The sequence below is a fragment of the Hyperolius riggenbachi genome, chromosome 9 (assembly GCF_040937935.1).
Source record: "Hyperolius riggenbachi isolate aHypRig1 chromosome 9, aHypRig1.pri, whole genome shotgun sequence".
Lineage (NCBI taxonomy): Eukaryota > Metazoa > Chordata > Amphibia > Anura > Hyperoliidae > Hyperolius > Hyperolius riggenbachi.
The window spans coordinates 115,784,218-115,808,319 of record NC_090654.1 but is presented as its reverse complement, the minus strand read 5'-3'; the positions used below and the strand labels follow the sequence as shown (position 1 = coordinate 115,808,319).

The following is a 24,102-nucleotide window of genomic DNA, read 5'->3' as shown; positions in this document are numbered from 1 at the left end:
GGATTGTGATTTACTTATATATTTAGGGCAGCGCACCACTGTTGTCACCCATCTTACTATCTATCAGCGCGGTTTTTGTGTATTTGTAAAGAATTAGAACTGTATGCATTTAACTGACAATCAGCGCATCAGAACAGCTTAAAAGCCAGCCCCCTCTATCCTTCGTGTTGCCAGCTTTGAGAAAGGGAGGCGTTCCTCCCGAAACGTCAGCATCAGGCATCACGTGTGACGTCACACAATACAGGGAAGAGGTGTGGCTATCCAGCGCCAGGACGGTACCGTCTGGTGATCGGAACTCCGTGGCTTTCATCTTCAGCGGTAGCGCCAGTTCTCAGGGAGCGGGGAAGATTGCCCGACACTGCGCATTTCCACCACGCAGTGCAGTTTGTCCAGACTCTCTCACTGTGCTGCCGGCCGGGGCCAGTGAGATAGAGCGGCTCCCCCCCAGGACTCATGTCATCAACAACCCATTGCGGACCGTGAGTACGAGGACACATTGTCTAATGCGATTAAGGATTCCAGTATCTAGTTGTATACTCAACTGGACTGTTCCAATGCGAATAAGGATTCCAGTGTCAAGTTATATGCTCAACTGGACCATTTAAAGGAAGCAGGACACTAAGGAAAGTTTATGCTATAACATTACAGTATCAAACATTGGGCCATCAGTAATCATCTCTGCCCAGGAGCAGTATACGCCACCATCTCTCTTAAAGGAGCAATACCAAACTTAAGCTACTATTGGTACTGTTGCAATCTGCATTACAGACCTCACTATCTGCTAGAGATGGGAAGTTCGGATCTTTTCAATGATTCGGATGATTCGAATCGGATCATTGAAAAGATCCGGATCTTTGATCCGAATCTCGGATCATTTTACAAGGGAAGCATTCGGGGGTTGAAATGACTAGCAGGGCAGGAGAAGGAGAGGGGGGTGGACACACAGAGAAGGGGAGAAGATGGACAGAGGGCAGGGAGTGGACAGAGAAGGGAGGAGGGACGAGCAGAAATGTTTGTTTGCACACAATACCCACATGCTGCAATCATATGCTTTACATATATTTCACCTACATGTTCATCTGTATACCTTGAATGGAAACGTCGCACAGTGAAAGAAAGCATTCCCAGAAGTAAAGTGCAGCTGTTTAGGAGGATCATATTGCGCTGCAATCACAGTGCCTGCAAAGTTACTGAGCTGTGCTGAGCAAAAAGCTTCCAATGTGTTCACTGTGCACAACTACGGAACAGACAGCCTGTAATCAGCAGCACATTATAGCCAGTATGTGTGCTCTACACATATCTGGCAGTGGCACCCATGTCCCCTCTCTCTCATCTACCTGTCCCTGCAAGGCTGGCTCCCCTGAGTCCCCTCCAACAGAGCGATCCATCTCTGCTCTGCTTCCAGGACCCCGCTGCCCGCTGAGAGGGGGCGTGTCGCTCCTGGCCCCGCCCCTTTTGCGATCCGAATCACTCATTTTGATGATTCGGATGAGTCGACTCACAAAATAGATTCGGATCAAAGATCCGAATCGTTCATGATCTGGACAACACTACTATCTGCTAGAACATTGCATCTAGACTAAGTGGTTTGATCCAGTTACTCTAATCAGGCAGTTGGGAGCGTACTAACAGTCATTTTTGATATTATATCATTTGTCATTTTTGATGATTAACCACAGTCCACAGCACTTTATTTAGGAAGTTCATTCATTAGCTGAATCTGACATCCTTTATCCAGTGTCTGTATGAATTGCACAGTCTAAAGTTTTATATGAATTCATTCTGCATGTTATTAATATATGCTTTTTAAATCATTATGCCTATTGGTTATTTAAACTATTTCCTTCATTATTGAGGTTTTATTAAAAGTTATTGAGAATTTTATTAGCGCTGTCTGGTTATACATTTATATAATAGGAATCAGTCTATAGCGGCGCTCAGTGAGTAACGTCGGCTCCGTCAGAAGACGGAGCCGAGGTTGCTTAGAAAACACAATAATTTGGCCTTCAGCATTCGCTAGAAGCCAAATTATTTCATTCCCTACCATCCATGGCAGCCTGGAGGGGGAATAGTAATTAAAACGGCCCGGACTTGTGCAGAAGCAGGATCAGCCATATACTGGCTGTATCCTGCGCCCAAGTCTACCGCGCCGATTTCAAATGTACTCATTTAGATGTTCTGTTTCACTTAAATGACTTCCGAGGCCAAAACGAAGAAAATTACACTTTTCCTTTTTCTTAGCAGAATCCACGGAGGATGCCCTGCGCGTCCTCCGCTCCGTTCCGCCGTCAGTGTAGACCTTTCCGTTCCCCCAGGGCTTGCCCCGACCCCACCGAACGGGTCGCATCCCACCTAAGATGGCCACCGCCTTGATCCGCGGCTGCGCAGTACGCTTTGCCGGGATTGCGACTGCGCAGCCTTTAGCCCGCCTCCCACTTCAGGAGGATGCCAGGACCCATACGCGGCGGGAGGCGGACTAAAGGCTGCGCAGTCGCAATCGCGGCAATGCGTACTGCGCAGCCGCGGATCAAGGCGGCGGCCATCTTAGGGGTGGCATCGATGCGACCCGTTCGGTGGGGTCGGGGCAAGCCCTGGGGGAACGGAAAGGCCTACGCTGACGGCGGAACGGAGCGGAGGACGCGCAGGGCGTCCTCCGTGGATTCTGCTAAGAAAAAGGTAAAGTGTAATTTTCTTCGTTTTGGCCTCGGAAGTCCTTTAAGGCATCTTAATGACATGTATTTATGCTTGAAAAAAATCTATGTTTTCCCTCTTGATGTTGCATGTATAAAGCTGTCTGTACTATCAGCCTGCAAGTGAACAGGATTTAAAGAAAACCTGAACTGAAAATGAAAAGTCAAAATAAGCATACACACGTCATACTTACCTTCCATGTAGTCTACTCCTCAGTGTCTTTCTCCTCTCCCGGGTCCTATTTGTTCACTGTGATCAAGGGAATTTTCCGTCCTCCATTTTGAAACTGGCCATTACCCCATAACAGCTTTATGGTCAGCACACAGTTAAACTGTAACATTGCCCACTTAAGCCATAGGGAAACATGGACATTACCTGGTACATCAGTTTTCTCTCAGCTATAACTGACAGCAACTGATATTTTACTGACAGCAACTGATGTATTTCAGATCTGACAAAATGTTGTCAGAACTGGAAGGGATTATTGTCAGAAGAAAATGGTGAGCTTCTGAGAGGAACTGATGGCAAGGTAACTATGCAATGTTCATTTGAAGTTACCTCGTGTTTATTTTAAATATTTTTACTCAGTACAGGTTCTCTTTAAGCCCGACGAAGGCTGCAAGGCCGAAAGCTTGCTTATTCTTATTCTTTTTAGTTAGCCAATAATTTAAAACTTCTTGCTTCCATATAAATGGCCCACCCTGTATAACAACTAACACTAAGCATCTTTGAGCTTTCTGCCAGTGCTCCCCATTAGTCCATGGATTATCCTCACCGAGGATTGTGAAGTCTCCATGCATGTTGTGTTAAAAAATAAAAAAAAAACTAGCTTTACTTACCTGGAGCTTCTTTCAGTCCCTAAAGGTCACTTCTGTCCCTCGCTGCAGCTCCAGTCTTCTCTCTGGTCCCACTAACAGGCCCTGAAGTATCGCTAACACCAGGCAGATCTGCGTGTTCTGCTCATGTGTGGACCAGCCTATGTCGCAGGGAGCATACTATGCCTGGGATACACAACCCGCCGGGGGTCAACAATACTTCAGAGCCTGTCAGCAGGACCAGAGAGAAGATAGAACTGCAGCGAGGGACAAATGTTACCTCTAGGGTACATGTGTCAAACTCTGGCCTGCGGGCCAAATTTGGCCCGCAGTGCCTAAAAACTTGGCCCACCGCTAGTTTTTTAATTAACATTAGCTGTGGCCCATGGTGCTTTGAAAGCTGGCCCGCAGCCACGCTAGAGGGTCGGCCCCGTTGCGCCCATCATCCTCGCATGAGTGATAAAGCGTTGCTATGCTCTATCACTCACTTGCTCCGTCACCTCCTGATGACGACCGGGTATCTCCCTTCCTCCTCTCTTCGCAGTGGGACGTTGTCCTCTCTTCGCCGCTGGCTGTTGCACTCTACGGTGCGGCGGGTGGCAGCAGTTCTGCATTCTGCACACCAGTGTGAACCCCGCACTGAACACAGGAGAGCTGTGTGTCCCTGGCTGCTGGTGCACGTATACAGGTAGTTCCTGTATACGCGCGCCATCAGTCAGGGACATACAGCTCTCCTGTGTCATTTTCCAGTGCGGGGCTCACGCTGGTGTACAGAATGCAGAACTGCCACCACCCGCCGCACCGGTGAGTGCAACGGCCAGCAGGATATTACTGGGACACCTACCTATACATGAGCACCTACTTTTTGCCTGGCTACCTACAGTGAGGTACCTACCATTTTCCTGGCTACCTATACTGAGGCACCTACATATTGCTTGTAGAGTTGGGCCGAACCTCCGATTTTAGGTTCGCGAACTTCCGCGGAAGGTTCGGTTTGCGTTAAAGTTTGCGAACCGCAATAGACTTCAATGGGGATGCGAACTTTGAAAAAAAAAAAAAATTATGCTGGCCACAAAAGTGATGGAAAAGATGTTTCAAGGGGTCTAACACCTAGAGGGGGGCATGGCGGAGTGGGATACACGCCAAAAGTCCCCGGGAAAAATTTGGATTTGACGCAAAGCAGCGTTTTAAGGGCAGAAATCACATTGAATGCTAAATGACAGGCCTAAAGTGCTCTAAAACATCTTGCATGTGTATACATCAATCAGGTAGTGTAATTAAGGTACTGCTTCACACTGACACACCAAACTGTTCACTGAACAGAACAGGTATACAGTGGCGGGTTCACTGAACAGAACAGGTATGCAGTGGTGGGTTCACTGAACAGAACAGGTATGCAGTGGCGGGTATGCAGTGGCGGGTTCACTGAACAGAACAGGTACACAGTGGCGGGTTCACTGAACAGAACCGGTATACAGTGGCGGGTTCACTGAACAGAACAGGTATGCAGTGGCGGGTTCACTGAACAGAACAGGTATACAGTGGCGGGTTCACTGAACAGAACAGGTATGCAGTGGCAGGTTCACTGAACAGAACAGGTATGCAGTGGCGGGTTCACTGAACAGAACAGGTATGCAGTGGTGGGTTCACAGTACAGGTATGCAGTGGTGGGTTCACAGAACAGGTATGCAGTGGCAGGTTCACTGAACAGGTATGCAGTGGCAGGTTCACTGAACAGGTATGCAGTGGTGGGTTCACAGTACAGGTATGCAGTGGTGGGTTCACAGTACAGGTATGCAGTGGTGGGTTCACAGAACAGGTATGCAGTGGCGGGTTCACTGAACAGGTATGCAGTGGCAGGTTCACTGAACAGGTATGCAGTGGTGGGTTCACAGTACAGGTATGCAGTGGTGGGTTCACAGAACAGGTATGCAGTGGTGGGTTCACAGTACAGGTATGCATTGGTGGGTTTACAGTACAGGTATGCAGTATCCGCGGAAGGTTCGGTTTGCGTTAAAGTTTGCGAACCGCAATAGACTTCAATGGGGATGCGAACTTTGAAAAAAAAAAATTATGCTGGCCACAAAAGTGATGGAAAAGATGTTTCAAGGGGTCTAACACCTAGAGGGGGGCATGGCGGAGTGGGATACACGCCAAAAGTCCCCGGGAAAAATTTGGATTTGACGCAAAGCAGCGTTTTAAGGGCAGAAATCACATTGAATGCTAAATGACAGGCCTAAAGTGCTCTAAAACATCTTGCATGTGTATACATCAATCAGGTAGTGTAATTAAGGTACTGCTTCACACTGACACACCAAACTGTTCACTGAACAGAACAGGTATACAGTGGCGGGTTCACTGAACAGAACAGGTATGCAGTGGCGGGTTCACTGAACAGAACAGGTATGCAGTGGCGGGTTCACTGAACAGAACAGGTATGCAGTGGCGGGTTCACTGAACAGAACAGGTATACAGTGGCGGGTTCACTGAACAGAACAGGTATGCAGTGGCGGGTTCACTGAACAGAACAGGTATGCAGTGGCGGGTTCACTGAACAGAACAGGTATGCAGTGGTGGGTTCACAGTACAGGTATGCAGTGGTGGGTTCACAGAACAGGTATGCAGTGGCAGGTTCACTGAACAGGTATGCAGCGGCAGGTTCACTGAACAGGTATGCAGTGGTGGGTTCACAGTACAGGTATGCAGTGGTGGGTTCACAGTACAGGTATGCAGTGGTGGGTTCACAGAACAGGTATGCAGTGGCGGGTTCACTGAACAGGTATGCAGTGGCAGGTTCACTGAACAGGTATGCAGTGGTGGGTTCACAGTACAGGTATGCAGTGGTGGGTTCACAGAACAGGTATGCAGTGGTGGGTTCACAGTACAGGTATGCATTGGTGGGTTCACAGTACAGGTATGCAGTGGTGGGTTCACAGAACAGGTATGCAGTGGTGGGTTCACAGTACAGGTATGCATTGGTGGGTTCACAGTACAGGTATGCAGTGGTGGGTTCACAGAACAGGTATGCAGTGGTGGGTTCACAGAACAGGTATGCAGTGGTGGGTTCACTGAACAGGTATGCAGTGGTGGGTTCACAGTACAGGTATGCAGTGGTGGGTTCACAGAACAGGTATGCAGTGGTAGGTTCACAGAACAGGTATGCAGTGGCAGGTACACTGAACAGGTATGCAGTGGTGGGTTCACAGAACAGGTATGCAGTGGTGGGTTCACAGAACAGGTATGCAGTGGTGGGCTCACAGTACAGGTATGCAGTGGTGGGTTCACAGAACAGGTATGCAGCCAGGAACAAGCTAAGCCTAACTAATCTTTCCCTATGAGAGACAGTCTGCAGCATCTCGCCCTACTCTCACTAATGCAGGCACACGAGTGACCGTAATGGCCGCCGCTGCCTGCCTTATAAAAGGGGGGTGGGGCTCCAGGGGCTAGTGTAGCCTAATTGGCTACACTGGGCCTGCTGACTGTGATGTAGAGGGTCAAAGTTGACCCTCCATGGTGCATTATGGGGCGAACCGAACTTCCGCAAACGTTCGCCTGCGGGACGCGAACGCGAACCACGGAAACTCTAATTGCTTGGCCACCTATACTGAGGCACCTACCTATTGCCTGGCTACCTATACTGAGGCACCTACCTATAGCCTGGCTATCTATACTGGGACACCTACCTATTGCCTGGCTACCTATATTGGCACACCTACCTATTGCCTGGCTACCAATGCTGAGGCACCTACCTATGCCTAGCTACCTATACTAGGGCACCTACCTATTGCTTGGCTACCTATACTGAGGCACCTACCTACCTATGCCTAGCTACCTATACTGAGGCACCTACCTATTGCTTGGCTACCTAGTATAGTGGCACACCTACCTATTACCTAACTACTTATACTGGCACACCTACCTATTGCCTGGCTACCTATACTGGCACACCTACCTAATGCCTGGCTACCTATACAGAGGCACCTACCTATGCCTAGCTACCTATACTGGGACACCTACCCTTTTGTCTGGCTACCTATACTGAGGCACCTACCTATTGCCTGGATACCTATACTGAGGCACCTACCTATAGCCTGGCTAACTATACTGGGCCACCTACCTATTGCCTGGCTACCTATATTGGCCCACCTACCTATTGCCTGAATACCAATGCTGAGGCACCTACCTATGCCTAGTTACCTATACTAGGGCACCTACCTATTGCTTGGCTACCTATACTGAGGCACCTACCTATTGCCTGGCTACCTATACTGAGGCACCTACCTATAGCCTGGCTATCTATACTGGGACACCTACCTATTGCCTGGCTACCTATATTGGCACACCTACCTATTGCCTGGCTACCAATGCTGAGGCACCTACCTATGCCTAGCTACCTATACTAGGGCACCTACCTATTGCTTGGCTACCTATACTGAGGCACCTACCTACCTATGCCTAGCTACCTATACTGAGGCACCTACCTATTGCTTGGCTACCTAGTATAGTGGCACACCTACCTATTACCTAACTACTTATACTGGCACACCTACCTATTGCCTGGCTACCTATACTGGCACACCTACCTAATGCCTGGCTACCTATACAGAGGCACCTACCTATGCCTAGCTACCTATACTGGGACACCTACCCTTTTGTCTGGCTACCTATACTGAGGCACCTACCTATTGCCTGGCTACCTATACTGAGGCACCTACCTATAGCCTGGCTAACTATACTGGGCCACCTACCTATTGCCTGGCTACCTATATTGGCCCACCTACCTATTGCCTGAATACCAATGCTGAGGCACCTACCTATGCCTAGTTACCTATACTAGGGCACCTACCTATTGCTTGGCTACCTATACTGAGGCACCTACCTATGCCTAGCTACCTATACTGAGGCACCTACCTATTGCTTGGCTACCTAGTATAGTGGCACACCTACCTATTGCCTAGCTACTTATACTGGCACATCTACCTGTTGCCTGACTACCTATACTGGCACACCTACCTATTGCCTAGCTACCTATACTGGGACACCTACCTAATGCCTGGCTACCTATACAGAGGCACCTACCTATTGCCTGGCTACCTATACTGAGGCACCTACCTATGCCTAGCTACCTATACTGGGACACCTACCTATTGCCTATCTACCTATACTGGGACACCTACCTATTGCCTGGCTACCTATACTGAGGCAGCTACCTATGCCTAGCTACCTATACTGGGACCAGTACCTATTGCCTATCTACCTATACTGGGACACCTACCTATTGCCTATCTACCTATACTGGGACAACTACCTATGCCTAGTTACCTATACTGGGACACCTACCTATTGCCTATCTACCTATACTGAGACACCTACCTATTGCCTATCTACCTATACTGAGACACCTACCTATTGCCTATCTACCTATACTGAGACACCTACCTATTGCCTGGCTACCTATACTGAGGCACCTACCTATGCCTAACTACCTATACTGAGACACCTACCTATTGCCTATCTACCTATACTAAGACACCTACCTATTGCCTATCTACCTATACTAAGACACCTATTGCCTATCTACCTATACTGGGACACCTTCCTATTGCCATATTGAGGCACCAACCTGTTCCTGGCTACCTATAGTGGGGCACCTGATAAGCTTGGCTACCTATACTGAGGCACCTACTTATGCCTAGCTACCTATAGTGGGGCACCTATGCCTGGCTAACTATACTGGGGCACCTGCTATGCTTAGCTACCTATTTTGGGGCTCCTATGCCTGGCTACCTATACTGGTGGCACATACCTGGATAACCTTTACTCGGGGCAACTATGCCTGGATAACCTAAACAGAGTTTTTTTTGTTTTTGTTTTTTGCACCGCAGCTATGACGTGCGGTGCAAATTGTGGGGTGTTGTGCGATCATTCCAAATGGGGGGGGGGGGGGGGAGAGAATAAATATGTTTATTGGCCCTCGACCTGGTTTAAGTTTTAACTTTCAGCCCTTCGTCTATTTGAGTTTGACACCCCTGCTCTAGGGGCTGTATAGGGGAGGGGTGGGGACACTACTAAACACCAGGGAAATGTATAGGAGAATGAAGGGAGACACTGGACATCAGGTAACTATAGAGGGGAGGGCGTCCACTAGATGCTAGGGAAATGTATAAGGGAGGGCACTTGACACCAGGAAACTGTATAGATGTTGAGGGAACTCTAAACACCAGGGAATTGAATAGAGGAAGGAGGACCACTAGAGACCACGGAACTATATATAGGAGGAAGGCACAGCACATGTACAATAGGGGCATGGCTAAAGGTGTGGCAGGGACGTGTCTTAGTGTCCTTTTTCCTGGCTTTGAGAGTTAAGAGGTATGCTTTCCATAACTATTCCCGAAAACTAACCCTACTGTGAACCATACACCTAACACTACTTGTCATTTCTGTAACATCATTTTGGGCTTTGGCTATGGACCAGTCTAGTGTCAGACAGTGCTCCCTATATGATAGTGTTCCCAAGCATGTGCAAGCCAACTTTCCAGCCCGGAGCCTTGTGGGCAAGGGCAATGGTGTTCAGTGTCCACTATCCAAGTAGACAGAGTTAGAACATAAAGTTAAAGAATACAGAGGCGCCAGCAGAATAAAAGTAGTAGCAATCTAAAACCAAATAAAATGTGGGTGGTAAGGGTGGGCTTACCTACCCAACAATCAACACAACCACTTTGTATGGTATAGATCACATACATTTAATTAGTACTCCAAAACAGACAATTTGCAACGCGTTTCATGGGTCCCAAGCCGCATTACCTCCCACACTCCCCAATTTTTTTTTTTTGTAATTAAAAATAAAATACAATTAAAAAAAAAACATAAATAGTTACCTTAGGGACTGAACTTTTTAAATATTTATGTCAAGAGGGTATAACACTGTTACTTTATAAACTACGGGCTTGTTATTAGGGATGGATGCAAAACTGAAAAAAATGCACCCTTATTTCCAAATAAAATATTGGCGCCAAACATTGTGATAGGGAGATAATTTAAACGGTTTTATAACCGGGACAAATGGGCAAATACATTTCATTGGTTTTAATTACAGTAGCATGCATTATTTAAAAACTATAAAGGCCGAAAACTGAAAAATAATAATTTTTTCCCACATTTTTTCCTATTTTCCCATTAAAACACATTTAGAATAAAATAATTCTTGGCATAATGTCCCACCTTAAGAAAGCCTAATTGGTGGCGAAAAAAAACAAGATATAGTTCATATCATTGCGATAAGTAATAATAAAGTTATAGACGAATGAATGGAAGGAGCGCTGAAAGGTGAAAATTGCTCTGGTGGTCAGGGGGTAAACCCCCTCAGTGGTGAAGTGGTTAAAGGGATACTGTAAGGGGGGGGGGGGTTAAAACCCGTCAGTGGTGAAGTGGTTAAATCATGTCGTACCCTAAACAAATAAAAATACACGAGTCAAGGGATAGTTCAGACGATATTACTTGTCCAACACCGCCTGTTATGAACCTGTAATTCTATGAAAACTTTGAAAAACACGAAAGACTAGCGCTGCCTGCCTGTATCCAACTAGCATTAAAGCAGCTGGTGAATTGCTCGAGAATCTACAGATTCCTCAGAGCTCACGTCACTGGTGTATTGGTGTTTTCTGACCCCTGACAGGCGCCCGTAGCCCGGAACAGAGCGAGAAGGGCGGAGTGATAGACGTAGCAGAGCAGTGGAGGTTGGCGGGACATTCGTACAGCAGGGTTGGGAGATCTGAGCTGGCTGTTGTCGGAGTGCTCGGTGCCAGTCGTACCGTGTTACCTGGAGCATCGGGTGAGAAGCGGGACGGTGAGCCGCTAATACGAGGATTAGAAGGCCATCAGTCTAATGCTGTAACGTGGATAGTAGTAAGGCGGGGTATCTCCTGACATGGCTGCGTCCATTGCTGCTGCCCCCTTCCTGCGATGCTCAGGGATTTCACCCATCTATGATGACCTGGAACAATGCTGTAGCCATGAAATGTTGTGTAACCGCTCGGGAGTGTCGTGACTAGTGCAGCGCAGAATGGGAATAACAACCAAACAGCTTACAGCTTTTACAGGGTGTTGTTTTCTCAAGATTTTCAGCTGGATCTGTCTGATTAATGGAGCTTCCATAGAAGTTTACAGCAAAGCTTTTTGTTTTTCAGTAATACAGTAATAGTTAACATACATTAATTATCAGGAGCAGGGCTATCATGAGAGGAAACTGGGCAGTTGCCCAAGGCATTAATGCAGGCAGGGATTCCAGAAGTCACTACAACTTTCCTGTCAGTACAGTATTAAAATATAAGACCACACACACACATTCATGTTAGTTTCCTGTCTGATGCCTACCTTTAACCTCTTCCTGACATGCTAGGTGCTAGTTTACTTAGGGAACATTAACTGAGAGGGATAAGGATGTTTCCTTTTAACAATACCAGTTGCTTGTCAGTCCAGCTGATCTCTTTGGCTGCAGTAGTGGCTGAATCACATACCTGCAACAAGCATGCAGCTAATCCAGTCTGACTTCAGTCACCTGATCTGCATTCTTGTTGAGGGGCTGTGGTTAAAAGTATTAGAGACACAGGATCAGCAGGAGACTGAGGTAACGGTATTATTTTAAAGGAGTACTGTAAGGGTAGTAAAAAAAAAATGGGTAACTTACCTGGGGCTCCTAATGTTCCCCCGGAGACGTCCTGTGCCGCATACATTTGAAATCGGCGCTGGGAGACTTGGGCGCAGGATACAGCCGGTATATGGCTTATCCTGCTGCTGCGCAAGTCCCAGCCGTGTTAATTACTATTCCCCCTCCAGGCCACCATGGATGGTGGGGAATGCTATACTTTGGCTTCCAGCTATTGCTGGAGGCCAAATTGTGTTTTAAAAGCAACTTCAGCTCCGGAGGTCCTCTGACGGCGCCGACGTTACTCACTGAGTGCCGCTATACCTATAATTCCTATTACAGTCTATGGCAGCACCGGCTGCGCCCAAATCTTCCTGTGCTGAAAAGCACTGCTCCGCCTGTGCCCGCGCCTGAACAAAAACATTCTCTGGTCCCCCGCGTGGTCTTCGCAGAGCGTGTCCTCTCTCCCTCTGACGTCACCTGGAGTGTACTGCGCAGTACACTCAAGGTGACATCAGCGGGAAAGAGAATGTGTGCGGCGAGGGCCGTGCAGGTGCAGTGGCTTGCATCAGTAAAGTTGCAAATTCCAGAAGTGAGCCACTGTGGAGGACTGGAGAATCGTTTTGTCCCGGCACGGGTACAGAACTTCTGCGGGGGGGGGTCACACGTTAGAAGTCCCAGGAAAGTTAAACTTTTTTTTTATAACACCCTTACAGTACGTGCTCCGTGGAGCACCTGCCGATAGGTTATTAAGTGCCCAAACTATACATACTGTACTGATTCAAGTTTTAGGCTGGGTTCACAGTACAGTGGTGAGTGCCGTGGACGAGACAGCCCATACACTGTCTCCGTCCATGGAACACGAAACAGATCAAACCGTTCAGACAAGTACATTGCATTGGACATGTTATAATAACATGACTGTTATTACACTCCCACTTTGATCAGGTGTCCGTTATTATCATGCATACAGAAAGTTGGTGTTCCATTACCAGACATGTCGCAACATGTCTGGTAATGGAACACCAACTTCCTGATCAGATCAGACATGTCTGAACGTATCCTATGGTGTTGACCAGTGATGATCACCGGGTGAAATCCAAATAGATTTTATTCAGATTTCATCCAGGTAATTAAAGCACCTGTGCGAATGGGCGAGGGGGGGTTAGTCTTACCCATCAGACGTCTTCTTTGATCCATCGCACAGCGCCTCCCAAGATGTGTTCCAAGCGCATCACATGACTACAACTACAACCCAGGAGGAGGAAGTGTTTATAATCATGTGACTTGGAACACATCTTGAGAGGCGCTGTGGAACTGATCAAAGATGAAGTCTGATTGGTAAGATTACCCCCCTCGCCCACTCGCACAGGTGCTTTAATTACCTGGATGAAATCCGAATGAAAGGTATTCGGATTTAATCCGAATACGGATTTAAGAGCATCCCTGGCTGGTGTTGACATGTCTGTTGTGGTCTGTTCTGTAAAATGGATTGTTTTGCTGCTATTTTGAACCAGCCCCAGTATAAATCAGGCTTAAAATAACTAGGCAGGTGTTAAAACTGAGATAGTACATCTCCAAAGATATAAAAAAAAACATCCAATGCCAACACGATAAATGTCTTAAACCCAAAAAGACAACACTCCATGCCCACAGTATAAATCAGTGTCCTAGCTAGGTGTCTCGGTGTAAGTTTTACATTGGGCTCCTTTTAAGCAATTGATATGGAGCACCAAAATCTGCCAAAATCAGCTGTAGTGGCTGAGTTGTAAGCACGAGAAGAACAGTTTGCTTATGATTACTGTTCAGACGTGTACATAGTGTTGGCTATAGCGTGCAATAAAGATATTGTTGCTGCTTTTGCTTTGTACACTAGAATAGCAGCCTCCTACATCTGTAAAAATAAATGAAGCCCTGAACTATTGTTGCTCAATATTTGCTACATCTTGCTTTTCCTGCTGCAGCTGTGCACACATGGATTTGTCAGGCAAACAGAATTCAGTGCTTATCTGGTGTATAGCATTGTGCTTGATCTGCAGCAGAGGTGTCCCAGCTAATTTTCCCTGATGCAGTGATGTCTATTCCGCTGTCCTCCTGCCAACACTTAAAAAAAACCCTGATGGAGTTCAGGCCAAGAACACTAATCTTCAAAGGCGCTTCCAATCCCTAAATTTTATGTAATTTATCTGAGCTCCATCAAAAAATCACGCCCCTGGTAAGAGTTGGTGCTGGAGGCTCCTTCTCTGGACAGCTTTAGAGGGGTTCTGTGGATAGTTTGTAAAAACAAAAACTGACACTTACCTGAGGCTCCTACTGGCCCCCTGCAGCTCTCCTGTCCTACACCGTCCTCTACGATTCTCTGTTCCCAGCCGCCAGTCATGGTCCAATTATTTGTCTAACAAGAGAAATGCAACTGCACGGCCGCGCACGTCCTAGTTCCCGCTTGCGTCTCAGAAAGCTTACGGAGCAGGCACAGTACAATGTTTTCTCATACTGTGCCTGCGCAGTAAGCTCCCTGAGACGAGCGAGGCCAGGGCCGCGCAGTTGCAGTCTAGTTAGACAAATAATTGGACCGTGACTGGCAGCGGGGAATCGTAGAGGACGGCGCGGGACAGGACAGCTGCAGGGGGCCAGTAGAAGCCCCAGGTAAGTTTTTCAGTTTTTGTTTTTAAAAACTATCCACAGAACCCCTTTAAAGCTGTCCAGACAAGGAGCCTCTTGCACTGACTGTGGAAGCAAGCAGGGCTGTGGAGTTGGAGTCTGAGTCGAGGAGTCAGAGTCGGGGCAATTTTGGGCACCCGGAGTCGTGGTTTCAGAAACTGGGGAGTCGGAGTCGCATGATTTTTGTACAAAATCCACAGCCCTGTTAAAGAGAATCTGTATTGTTAAAATCGCACAAAAGTAAACATACCAGTGCGTTAGGGGACATCTCCTATTACCCTCTGTCACAATTTCGCTGCTCCCCGCCGCATTAAAAGTGGTTAAAAACAGTTTTAAAAAGTTTTGTTTATAAACAAACAAAATGGCCACCAAAACAGGAAGTAGGTTGATGTACAGTATGTCCACACATACAAAATACATCCATACACAAGCAGGCTGTATACACCCTTCCTTTTGAATCTCAAGAGATCATTTGTGTGTTTCTTTCCCCTTTCTGCTCTCATGCAGTGAAGTTTCAGGCTGCTCTTTTCTTCCTGCAAACAGCTTTGCCCTTGTCTGTAATTCCTCAGTATGTGAAATCCCAGCCAGCTCAGAGGAGGATTTATCCAGCTTGTAAAAGATAAGAGAGCAGAGAGAAGCTGCACTAATCTAAATATCACACAGGCAGTGTGCAGAGAGGGGCCTGGAAGGGGGAGTTCATAGCAGAACCACAACACTGAAGAACTTGGCAGCCTTCCAGACACAGGCCGACAAGTCTGACAAGGGAAAGATACATTGATTTATTACAGAGACAGTGATAGTATAAAGTGCTGCAGTTAGCCAGAACACATTAGAATAGCTTTTGGAACTTGTAGGATGATAAAAAACAGGATGCAATTTTTGTTACGGAGTCTCTTTAAGTATTAGACTAAGGAGTCTGAGTCGAGGAGTCGGAGTCAGAGCAATTTTGGGTACCCGGAGTCGGAGTTGGAGTCGTGGTTTCAGAAACGTCGGAGTCGGAAGATTTTTGTACCGACTCCACAGCCCTGGAAGCAAGTTCCATAGAGTAGGGGCTGCATAGGAAAAGGGACGAGCACCAAATGCTTTTAAGTGAACCCTGGGAATAACCAAATTCATCTTGTTGGCAGAGCGGAGGGTGCGTGGAGGGACATAGATCCGTTATGCACTTGGGTCCCATGTGGTGTAGAGCCTTGAATGTCAGCAGGCGGATTTTAAAATGGTTTCTCCATTTTAATGGTAACCAGTGAAAAGTTTGCAGCATTGGGAAGATGCGAGCTGTGGGGGGTATGGGCTAGGAATCTGGCTGCTGCATTATGTACTAGTTGTAAGGGACGCAGAACCTTATCTGGGGATCCGATAAAATGCATGACCTAGAATAGGTAAGTTTTCAGCTGGGATAAGGTGTTTATTTCTTGCTATGTTGCTCAGATGAAAGAATGAGGACTTAACAGCCAATACCTGCTGTTTGAGTGTTAGCTTTCCATCCAGGATCACCCCAAGGTTTCGCACAGAGTCTTTATACTGTACAGAATCTCCCTCAACTGCTGGTTTGAAGTGGGGAGAGTTTTGGACTTTATCCATCATGTGTGAACCACCTACCACCAACACCTCTGTTTTGTCAGAGCTCAGCCTCAACCAGCTGGTGTTCATCCAATTTTGTAATTCTTCTAGACAGGCATTGATGGATGCTGATGGGTCTTGTGTGCCAGGCTTGAAGGACAGATACAGTTGTGTTGTCTGCGTAACAATGGTATCCTAGGCCATAGGTCTAGACTATTTTGCCCACTGGGAGCATGTAGACTGCAAAGAGTAATGGTGATAGCACAGTAATGTGGAGTCGGTCCAAAAATCCTCCGACTCCTCAGTTTAGGATTCCTCCGACTCCTCTAATTTGCATATTACAATTTTGTTGATTAACAGTATGTAACGTGAAATTTGTCTCTTGACTGCCAACGCTTAGAAATTTTAGAAGACAACTGAAGTGAGAATATGTAGACTACTATATTTATTCCCTTTAGACTAAAACTAGTCCTTGGTAAGAGTACTTGTAAAAGGTACAGACCAGAGCAAAGAACATCTATCAGGCCCTAGGCAATGTAACTGTGGGTACATGTAAGAATGATGTGCAGGTACTCTGCAGGGGAATGAGGAGATTCTTCCTTTATTACACATTCTTCATGCACAATCTGAACCAGGTTTATGGGTGATAGACAACACCTCTGTGTTCAATGTGCACAACATTCTCAGTGGATTCCCTGCAGCTCCGTGGGGTGTGCATATGTAGAGTATAGTACTACTGTGTGTAACAAAGGAAACCTGAGACAGATGAAATTAAAGTTTTATACATACCTGGGGCTTCCTCCAGCCCCCTTCAGGCTAATTAGTCCCTCGCTGTCCTCCTCCGCCACCTAGATCTTCTGCTATGAATCCAGGTACTTGAGCCAGTCTGGTGTAGTGCGCATGCACACACTCCGCCGCCGGGAGCATACTACACCTGCGCAGCACTACTGTGCAGGTGCAGAACGCTCCTGGCTGTGGAAGCGGCATGTAGCCAGACTGCTCTGACTGGCTGAATTACCTGGACTCATAGCAGAAGATCCAGGTGGCGGAGGACGACAGCGAGGGACTGCATGGCCTGAAGGGGGCTGGAGGAAGCCCCAGGTATATATAAAGCTTTTCTTTTAATTCGCCTCAGGTACCCTTTAATTCATAGTCACCAAACCAAATTTTAACATATCAAATTATTTGATTTCATGAGCAAAGAGAGTGCATACATTTGCATAAACCAGCATCAATGCAGAATTATTTCCATCTCATTGACCATCTCTATTAGTGACACGGCTACACATCAGGCTTTATTCTTACAGCATAGACGTTATTTAGTATATATAAGAGATTCCTGTGTACACCTCATATATACTGTACAGTCACAATCAGACATGTATATCTGACTTTAAAAATACGGGGACTGCTTTATTGAAGCAGCACAAGTAACTAATTTTGATCGGTTTATTTAATTTTTGTGTACTGAGCACAGCTATTACTGTGTATATATACATCATTTTAATGATTATTATCTGAGAAATAGAACATTTTATCATATTTTCTATTTTAATTACAGTTGCAAATTCATTAGGAGTCGGAGTCAGTGCATTTTTTCCCGACTCCGACTCCAGGCACCCAAAATTGCTCCGACTCCACGACTCCGACTCCACAGTCCTGCAGTAAACTGTGGGACTCCATAGGCAAGTGGCACTGGATTAGAGTAGTTGGAGCCCAGACACACTTGCTGTGTCCTGCTGGGTCGGAAGGACTGAAACCTACTGAGAACAGCACCTCTTAGCCTGAAATGCTTCTACTCTGCTGCTATGGGTTCTGGGTTGGCTGCATACCACATCTGGGCAAGCCACCAGGGATTTATGCCACAGTAGTACCAGTGGCCCATGCAATATCCATGTTTTGCACCTACAAGGCTTACCACCATCCTCGACTGATTTGAGGCAGCAAATGCCTTGGATTTCAAACAAACATGTAAGTTTGTTACACACGTAAAATGGGATGAAACTCGAAATTTAAAAAATCCAATCATTTACCTTACATATCTTGTTGTTTTTAGTGTTCACTGCCAGATTTAGTAGAAATGTTCTCTGAAAAAAAATATTTCTTCTGGTTTCCATCTATAGGGCTGGTTCAGACTGGTATCTGAACCAGCACGGTGGCGTTTTGCTTAGATTTTATCAAATGCTTTTCTGCTACCATTCGGAAAACGTAGACTGTGCTTCCCGATGTTCAGTTATGGCATTGCATTTTGACCATTCCTTTTCTGCAAACGGAAAAGGTAGTGATAATGCATTCATCGATCCAATCAAAGGAATGGACAACGCTTGAGCGATGAATGCCATGACTGCTACATTTGATGCCCATGTGAACCGGGCATTACTTTTTCTTTGTAATGCCAAAAGTGACATCACTTCTGCCCTTTTTTTCTCAACCCAGCTCTGTGTTAATTTTTGTTCCAGGCTGACATCATTGTGTAAACTGTTAAAAGTGAAAGAGGGGGCGGAATCAGTTACCTTCTGGTCATAGTGTCTTTATCTTATCCATAATAGGAAGCTTTCTCTTATTTGTATGCTATAGATAAAAATTAAAAAATACTGCACCCAGCCAGACCAAGTAAAAAGAAAAGAAATGGGGGACATACAGGAACCTATTTTAGAAAGAAAGGTGGTTAAAGTGAACCTCCGGACTAAAAATCGACTCAGCAGCACTGAAAAGGCCTGGTGTTTAACAGTTTCACAGCATCAGAACTTTGTTTCTCTTATACAAGCCTCATTTTTAGCTGCACAGAAGAAAACTGCCCGGGCTTTTTTCTGCTGATGATGTGCAAAGCATGATGGGATTTCTGATGTTGTTGTTCGCGTTCTGCTGTTTTGGTGCAATTTTTTTTCTTTACATTTTGAATTTGACATTTGAAGCCTAGCGTGTGCAGCTGGGAGGGGTTATCAGGACACAGGACAGTTGGAACTGTGTCTCCTGCTCAGTCACCTCCTTTTAACCAAAAAGATGGCTGCCCCATGACAAAGATGGCAGCCCCCATGAATCACAAACATTTGCCTGTTCTTTTAAAACAGGCTGGGTAAGAGATTATATTACCTATCTTAATTAACATAACTAATGTAACTTGATGACAGTATGTTTAGGCTGAAGTTCCCCTTTAAGTGTATTTTTGGGGCACTATTTTTTGGCAATTTTCTGTTTTTGGATGTTACACCCCTATGTACAGCAAGGAGAACTAGCAACACCTTATATGTCTGCTTGTTTTTAGTCTGTGATTGTGAATTGTTGCAGCTTAAATTCATTTTGCTTGAGCAAATACAGGCATTTCTTTTAGGTTTACTATTTGTTTATATCTTTGTTCGTTCATTTATATCCTGCCAGTCTGGTGCATTTTTATACTTTTCTTAATGGTACATACATTTGTTGTTAGTCATTGTAAATGTAACCCTGTCTAATTTTCCTTCAGAATTCACTGAAGACAAATGGCTATGCAAGCTCAATATGAAGCATCTGCTGAAGAAGAATCGCTTGGGCCACAGCCAATTACCAGACTTGAGGTAAATGGAGCAGCAAATTATATGATGGTCTTTTAGACCATCACTACTTGCAGTTTTATATACAGTGGCTTGCAAAAGTATTCGGCCCCCTTGAAGTTTTCCACATTTTGTCACATAACTGCCCCAAAGATGAATCAATTTTATTGGAATTCCATGTGAAAGACCAATACAAAGTGGTGTACACGTGAGAAGTGGAACAATCGTACATGATTCCAAACATTTTTTTACAAATCAATAACTGCAAAGTGGGGTGTGCGTAATTATTCAGCCCCCTGAGTCAACCCTTTGTAGAACCTCCTTTTGCTGCAATTACAGCTGCCAGTCTTTTAGGGTGTGTCTCTGCCAGCTATGCAAATCTAGAGATTGAAATCTTTGCCCATTCTTCTTTGCAAAAAAGCTCCAGCTCAGTCAGATTAGATAGACAGCGTTTGCGAACAGCAGTTTTCAGATTTTGCCTCAGATTCTCGATTGGATTTAGATTTGGACTTTGACTGGGCCATTCTAACACATTAATTTGTTTTGTTTTAAACCATTCCATTGTTGCTCTGGCTTTGTTTAGGGTCATTGTCCTGCTGGAAGGTGAACCTCCGCCCCAGTCTCAAGTCTTGCAGACTCCAAGAGGTTTTCTTCCAATATTGCCCTGTATTTGGCTCCATCCATCTTCCCATCAACTCTTGAAATTGCGCAAAAGTGGATCAGCGCATCACCGGGCTGCCTCCGAATGGCCACCAATCAGAGGTGCGCTGAGCCCCCCCTTTGAGACTACAAACACACCTTGAAACCAAACAGAAGCTCTGCATAAACATCGATAAGCAATGCTATTACGTGGGAGCAGCTGACCAAAGTTACTTACATTTGTACGCTACTTAAAAACAGATTAGATCCTTTGACTACCTGCTTGAGAGTGCAAGCCCCACTAGTGGGATAAAATGCACACACAGCATTCAAATAAAATGCACCTGTCTACCACTGGAGGATGTTGGTTTCCTGTAACAGCTTGCAACCTATTAAATACTTGTCCCTCCCACTGCGAAGAAGTCAATCCTCCATGGGAGGGGCCCTAACACTAATTAATCCTAAATTATGGATATGCATAGCCTGGGTGCGCTACCAAGTAAAAAAAAATTGAAATTGCGCAAAAAAGGATCAGCGCATCACCAGGCCGCCTTCGAATGGCCACCAATCAGAGGTGCGCTGAGCCCCCCCTTTTGAGACTACAAACACACCTTGAAACCAAACTGAAGCTCTGCATAAACATCGATAAGCAATGCTATCGATCAACTCTGACCAGCTTCCCTGTCCCTGCTGAAGAGAAACACCCCCAGCGCATGATGCTGCCACCACTATATTTGACAGTGGAGATGGTGCGTTCTGAGTAATGTGCAGTGTTTTCCGCTACACATAGCGTTTTGCATTTTGGCCAAAAAGTTCCATTTTGTCTCATCTGACCAGAGCACCTTCTTCCACATGTTTGCTGTGGCCCCCACATGGCTTGTGGAAAACTGCAAACGGGACTTCTTATGCTTTTCTGTTAACAATGGCTTTCATCTTGCCACTCTTCCATAAAGGCCAACTTTGTGCAGTGCATGACTAATAGTTGTCCTATGGACAGATTCCCCCACCTGATCTGTAGATCTCTGCAGCTCGTCCAGAGTCACCATGGGTCTCTTGACTGCATTTCTGATCAGCGCTCTCCTTGTTCGGCCTGTGAGTTTAGGTGGACGGCTTTGTCTTGGTAGGTTTACAGTTGTGCCATACTCCTTCTATTTCTGAATGATCGCTTGAATAGTGCTCCGTGGGATGTTCAAGGCTTTGGAAATCTTTTTGTAGCCTAAGCCTGCTTTAAATTTCTCGATAACTTTATCCCTGACCTGTCTGGTGTGTTCTTTGGACTTCATGGTGTTGTTGTTCCCAATATTCTCTTAGGCCTGGTGCACACCAAAACCCGCTAGCAGATCCGCAAAATGCTAGCAGATTTTGAAACGCTTTTTCTTATTTTTCTGTAGCGTTTCAGCTAGCGTTTTGCAGTTTTGTGTAGCGGTTTTGGTGTAGTAGATTTCATATATTGTTACAGTAAAGCTGTTACTGAACAGCTTCTGTAACAAAAACGCCGGCAAAACCGCTCTGAACAGGCGTTTTTCAGAGCGGTTTGCGTTTTTCCTATACTTTGAGGCAGAAACGCATCCGCAATCCAAAAAATGCCTCACCCCGGGAGTATGCGTTTCACCAAAACGCCTCCCGCTCTGGTGTGAACCACCCCATTGAGATACATTGACCAAGCGTATCCGCAGCCGCAAGCGGCTGCAGAAACGCTGAAAAGGCCGCTCGGTGTGCACCAGCCCTTAGACAACCTCTGAGGCCGTCACAGAGCAGCTGTATTTGTACTGACATTAGATTACACACAGATGCACTCTATTTAGTCGTTAGCACTCATCAGGCAATGTCTATGGGCAACTGACTGCACTCAGACCAAAGAGGCTGAATAATTACGCACATCCCACTTTGCAGTTATTGATTTGTAAAAAAAAATTGGAATCCTGTATGATTTTCGTTCCACTTCTCACTTGTACACCACTTTGCATTGGTCTTTCACCTGGAATTCCAATAAAATTAATTCATGTTTGTGGCAGTAATATGACAAAATGTTGAAAACTTCAAGGGGGCCGAATACTTTTGCAACCCACTGTAGATCTTCTCAGTGAGCTCTTCACATGCTGCCATAAGTTCCTTTATCAGCGAACTTAAAAATATCACTGAGAAACAAAGGTCAGTAAGGCAGCATCTAGGCCTGGGCACTTGTGAGGGGGCTATCCCCTCATCCTGACACCATTACATGGCATCAAAATGAACAGCATGGTATGTAAAAACCAGTGAAGTTCTGTCTACATATATAATGTGCACGCTATATTGAGCACACTTAAAGGGACACTGTAGGGGGGTCAGGGAAAAATGAGTTGAACTTACCCGGGGCTTCTAATGGTCCCCCACAGACGTCCTGTGCCCGCGCAGCCACTCACCAATGCTCCGGCCCCGCCTCTGGTTCACTTCCGGAATTTCAGACTTTAAAGTCTGAAAACCACTGCGCCTGCGTTGCCGTGTCCTCAATCCCGCAGATGGCACCAGGAGCCTACTGCGCAGGCCCACTATGGTCTATTGTCTGCGCCGTGCGCTCCTGGTGACATCAGGGGAAGCGAGGACATGGCAACGCAGGCGCAGTGGTTTTCAGACTTTAAAGTCTGAAATTCCAGAAGTGAACCGGAGGCGGGGCCGGAGCATCGGTGAGTGGCTGCACGGGCACAGGATGCCTGCGGGGGACCATTAGAAGCCCTGGGTAAGTTCAACTCATTCTCCCCCGACCCCTCTTTCCCCCCCCCCCCCCCCCCCTACAGTATCCCTTTAAACACCACCAAATACTACACACCATGCCCACGCACCAAACACTACATGTTCTGAACACATAGGTATACACATATCCATATGCTGCAGACCTATACCCTGTACGCTTACCTGAGCACTTCACGCATATGCTGCGTTCCTGCCCAGGCACTGCATGCACGTGCTGCGCTCCCAATTAGGCATGCACGTTGCGTGCACTATGTCTAACAAGAGACAGTTTATAATGAAGGTGACATCCATAATTTAAATATTAACATATTGCCTTATCAGGAGCATTTTACTCTGAAAGTCAAAGGTTGTGTCCCAGTAGTGGTTTTGTTGGGTCAAATATAAACTCTTTAAGTCTATGTTCAGGCTTGTACACACGCTTGACTAAAGCCGGCTGAAGCAGCCGATAATAACCACCTCAGACAACAATCAAGCATGAGTACGACAGCCCCTCAAGCGCTCCGCATGGCGGATCTACTCACCCGATTGGCAACTTGACAACTTGTTTGAAGACACTTCTCATCTGCCGCGTGATGTCATACACGCTCCACTCCTTGCCAACCCTTAAGCTGGGTACAAACATGATAAATATCACCCAAGTGGGGATCAGGACTTGACTCCCTCAGGTGACAGTTCGGGGCTGATTTCTGTTGCTATGGAGTGTGGTCAAAGCAGTGCCTCACGACCGGGCGGGGAAAGGGAGAGGACAATGCATCCAGCCAAGTCTATCCAGCAGATTGACCATCAATCCCTGGAAGGGTTCAGGTGCAGCTGTACACACACTAGGTTCTCA

The 24,102-nt window shown here is 46.2% G+C and overlaps 1 protein-coding gene across 2 annotated transcripts in view; it reads left to right on the top strand.

Annotated features, from left to right (window-relative positions):
• The first annotated feature begins 11,193 nt into the window (after positions 1 to 11,193).
• Positions 11,194 to 24,102, top strand: part of RAD51 (RAD51 recombinase) — a 28,230-nt gene continuing 15,321 nt past the window's right edge. The window contains exons 1-2 of one of the 2 annotated variants that reach the window (XM_068253385.1): positions 11,194 to 11,337; positions 19,835 to 19,925. In XM_068253385.1, coding sequence (XP_068109486.1) covers positions 19,851 to 19,925 — 75 coding nt within the window. In that variant the 5' untranslated portion in view covers positions 11,194 to 11,337; positions 19,835 to 19,850. Of the gene's footprint in view, positions 11,353 to 19,834; positions 19,926 to 24,102 lie in introns of both variants that reach the window. The other variant, XM_068253384.1, reaches the window with a different exon arrangement.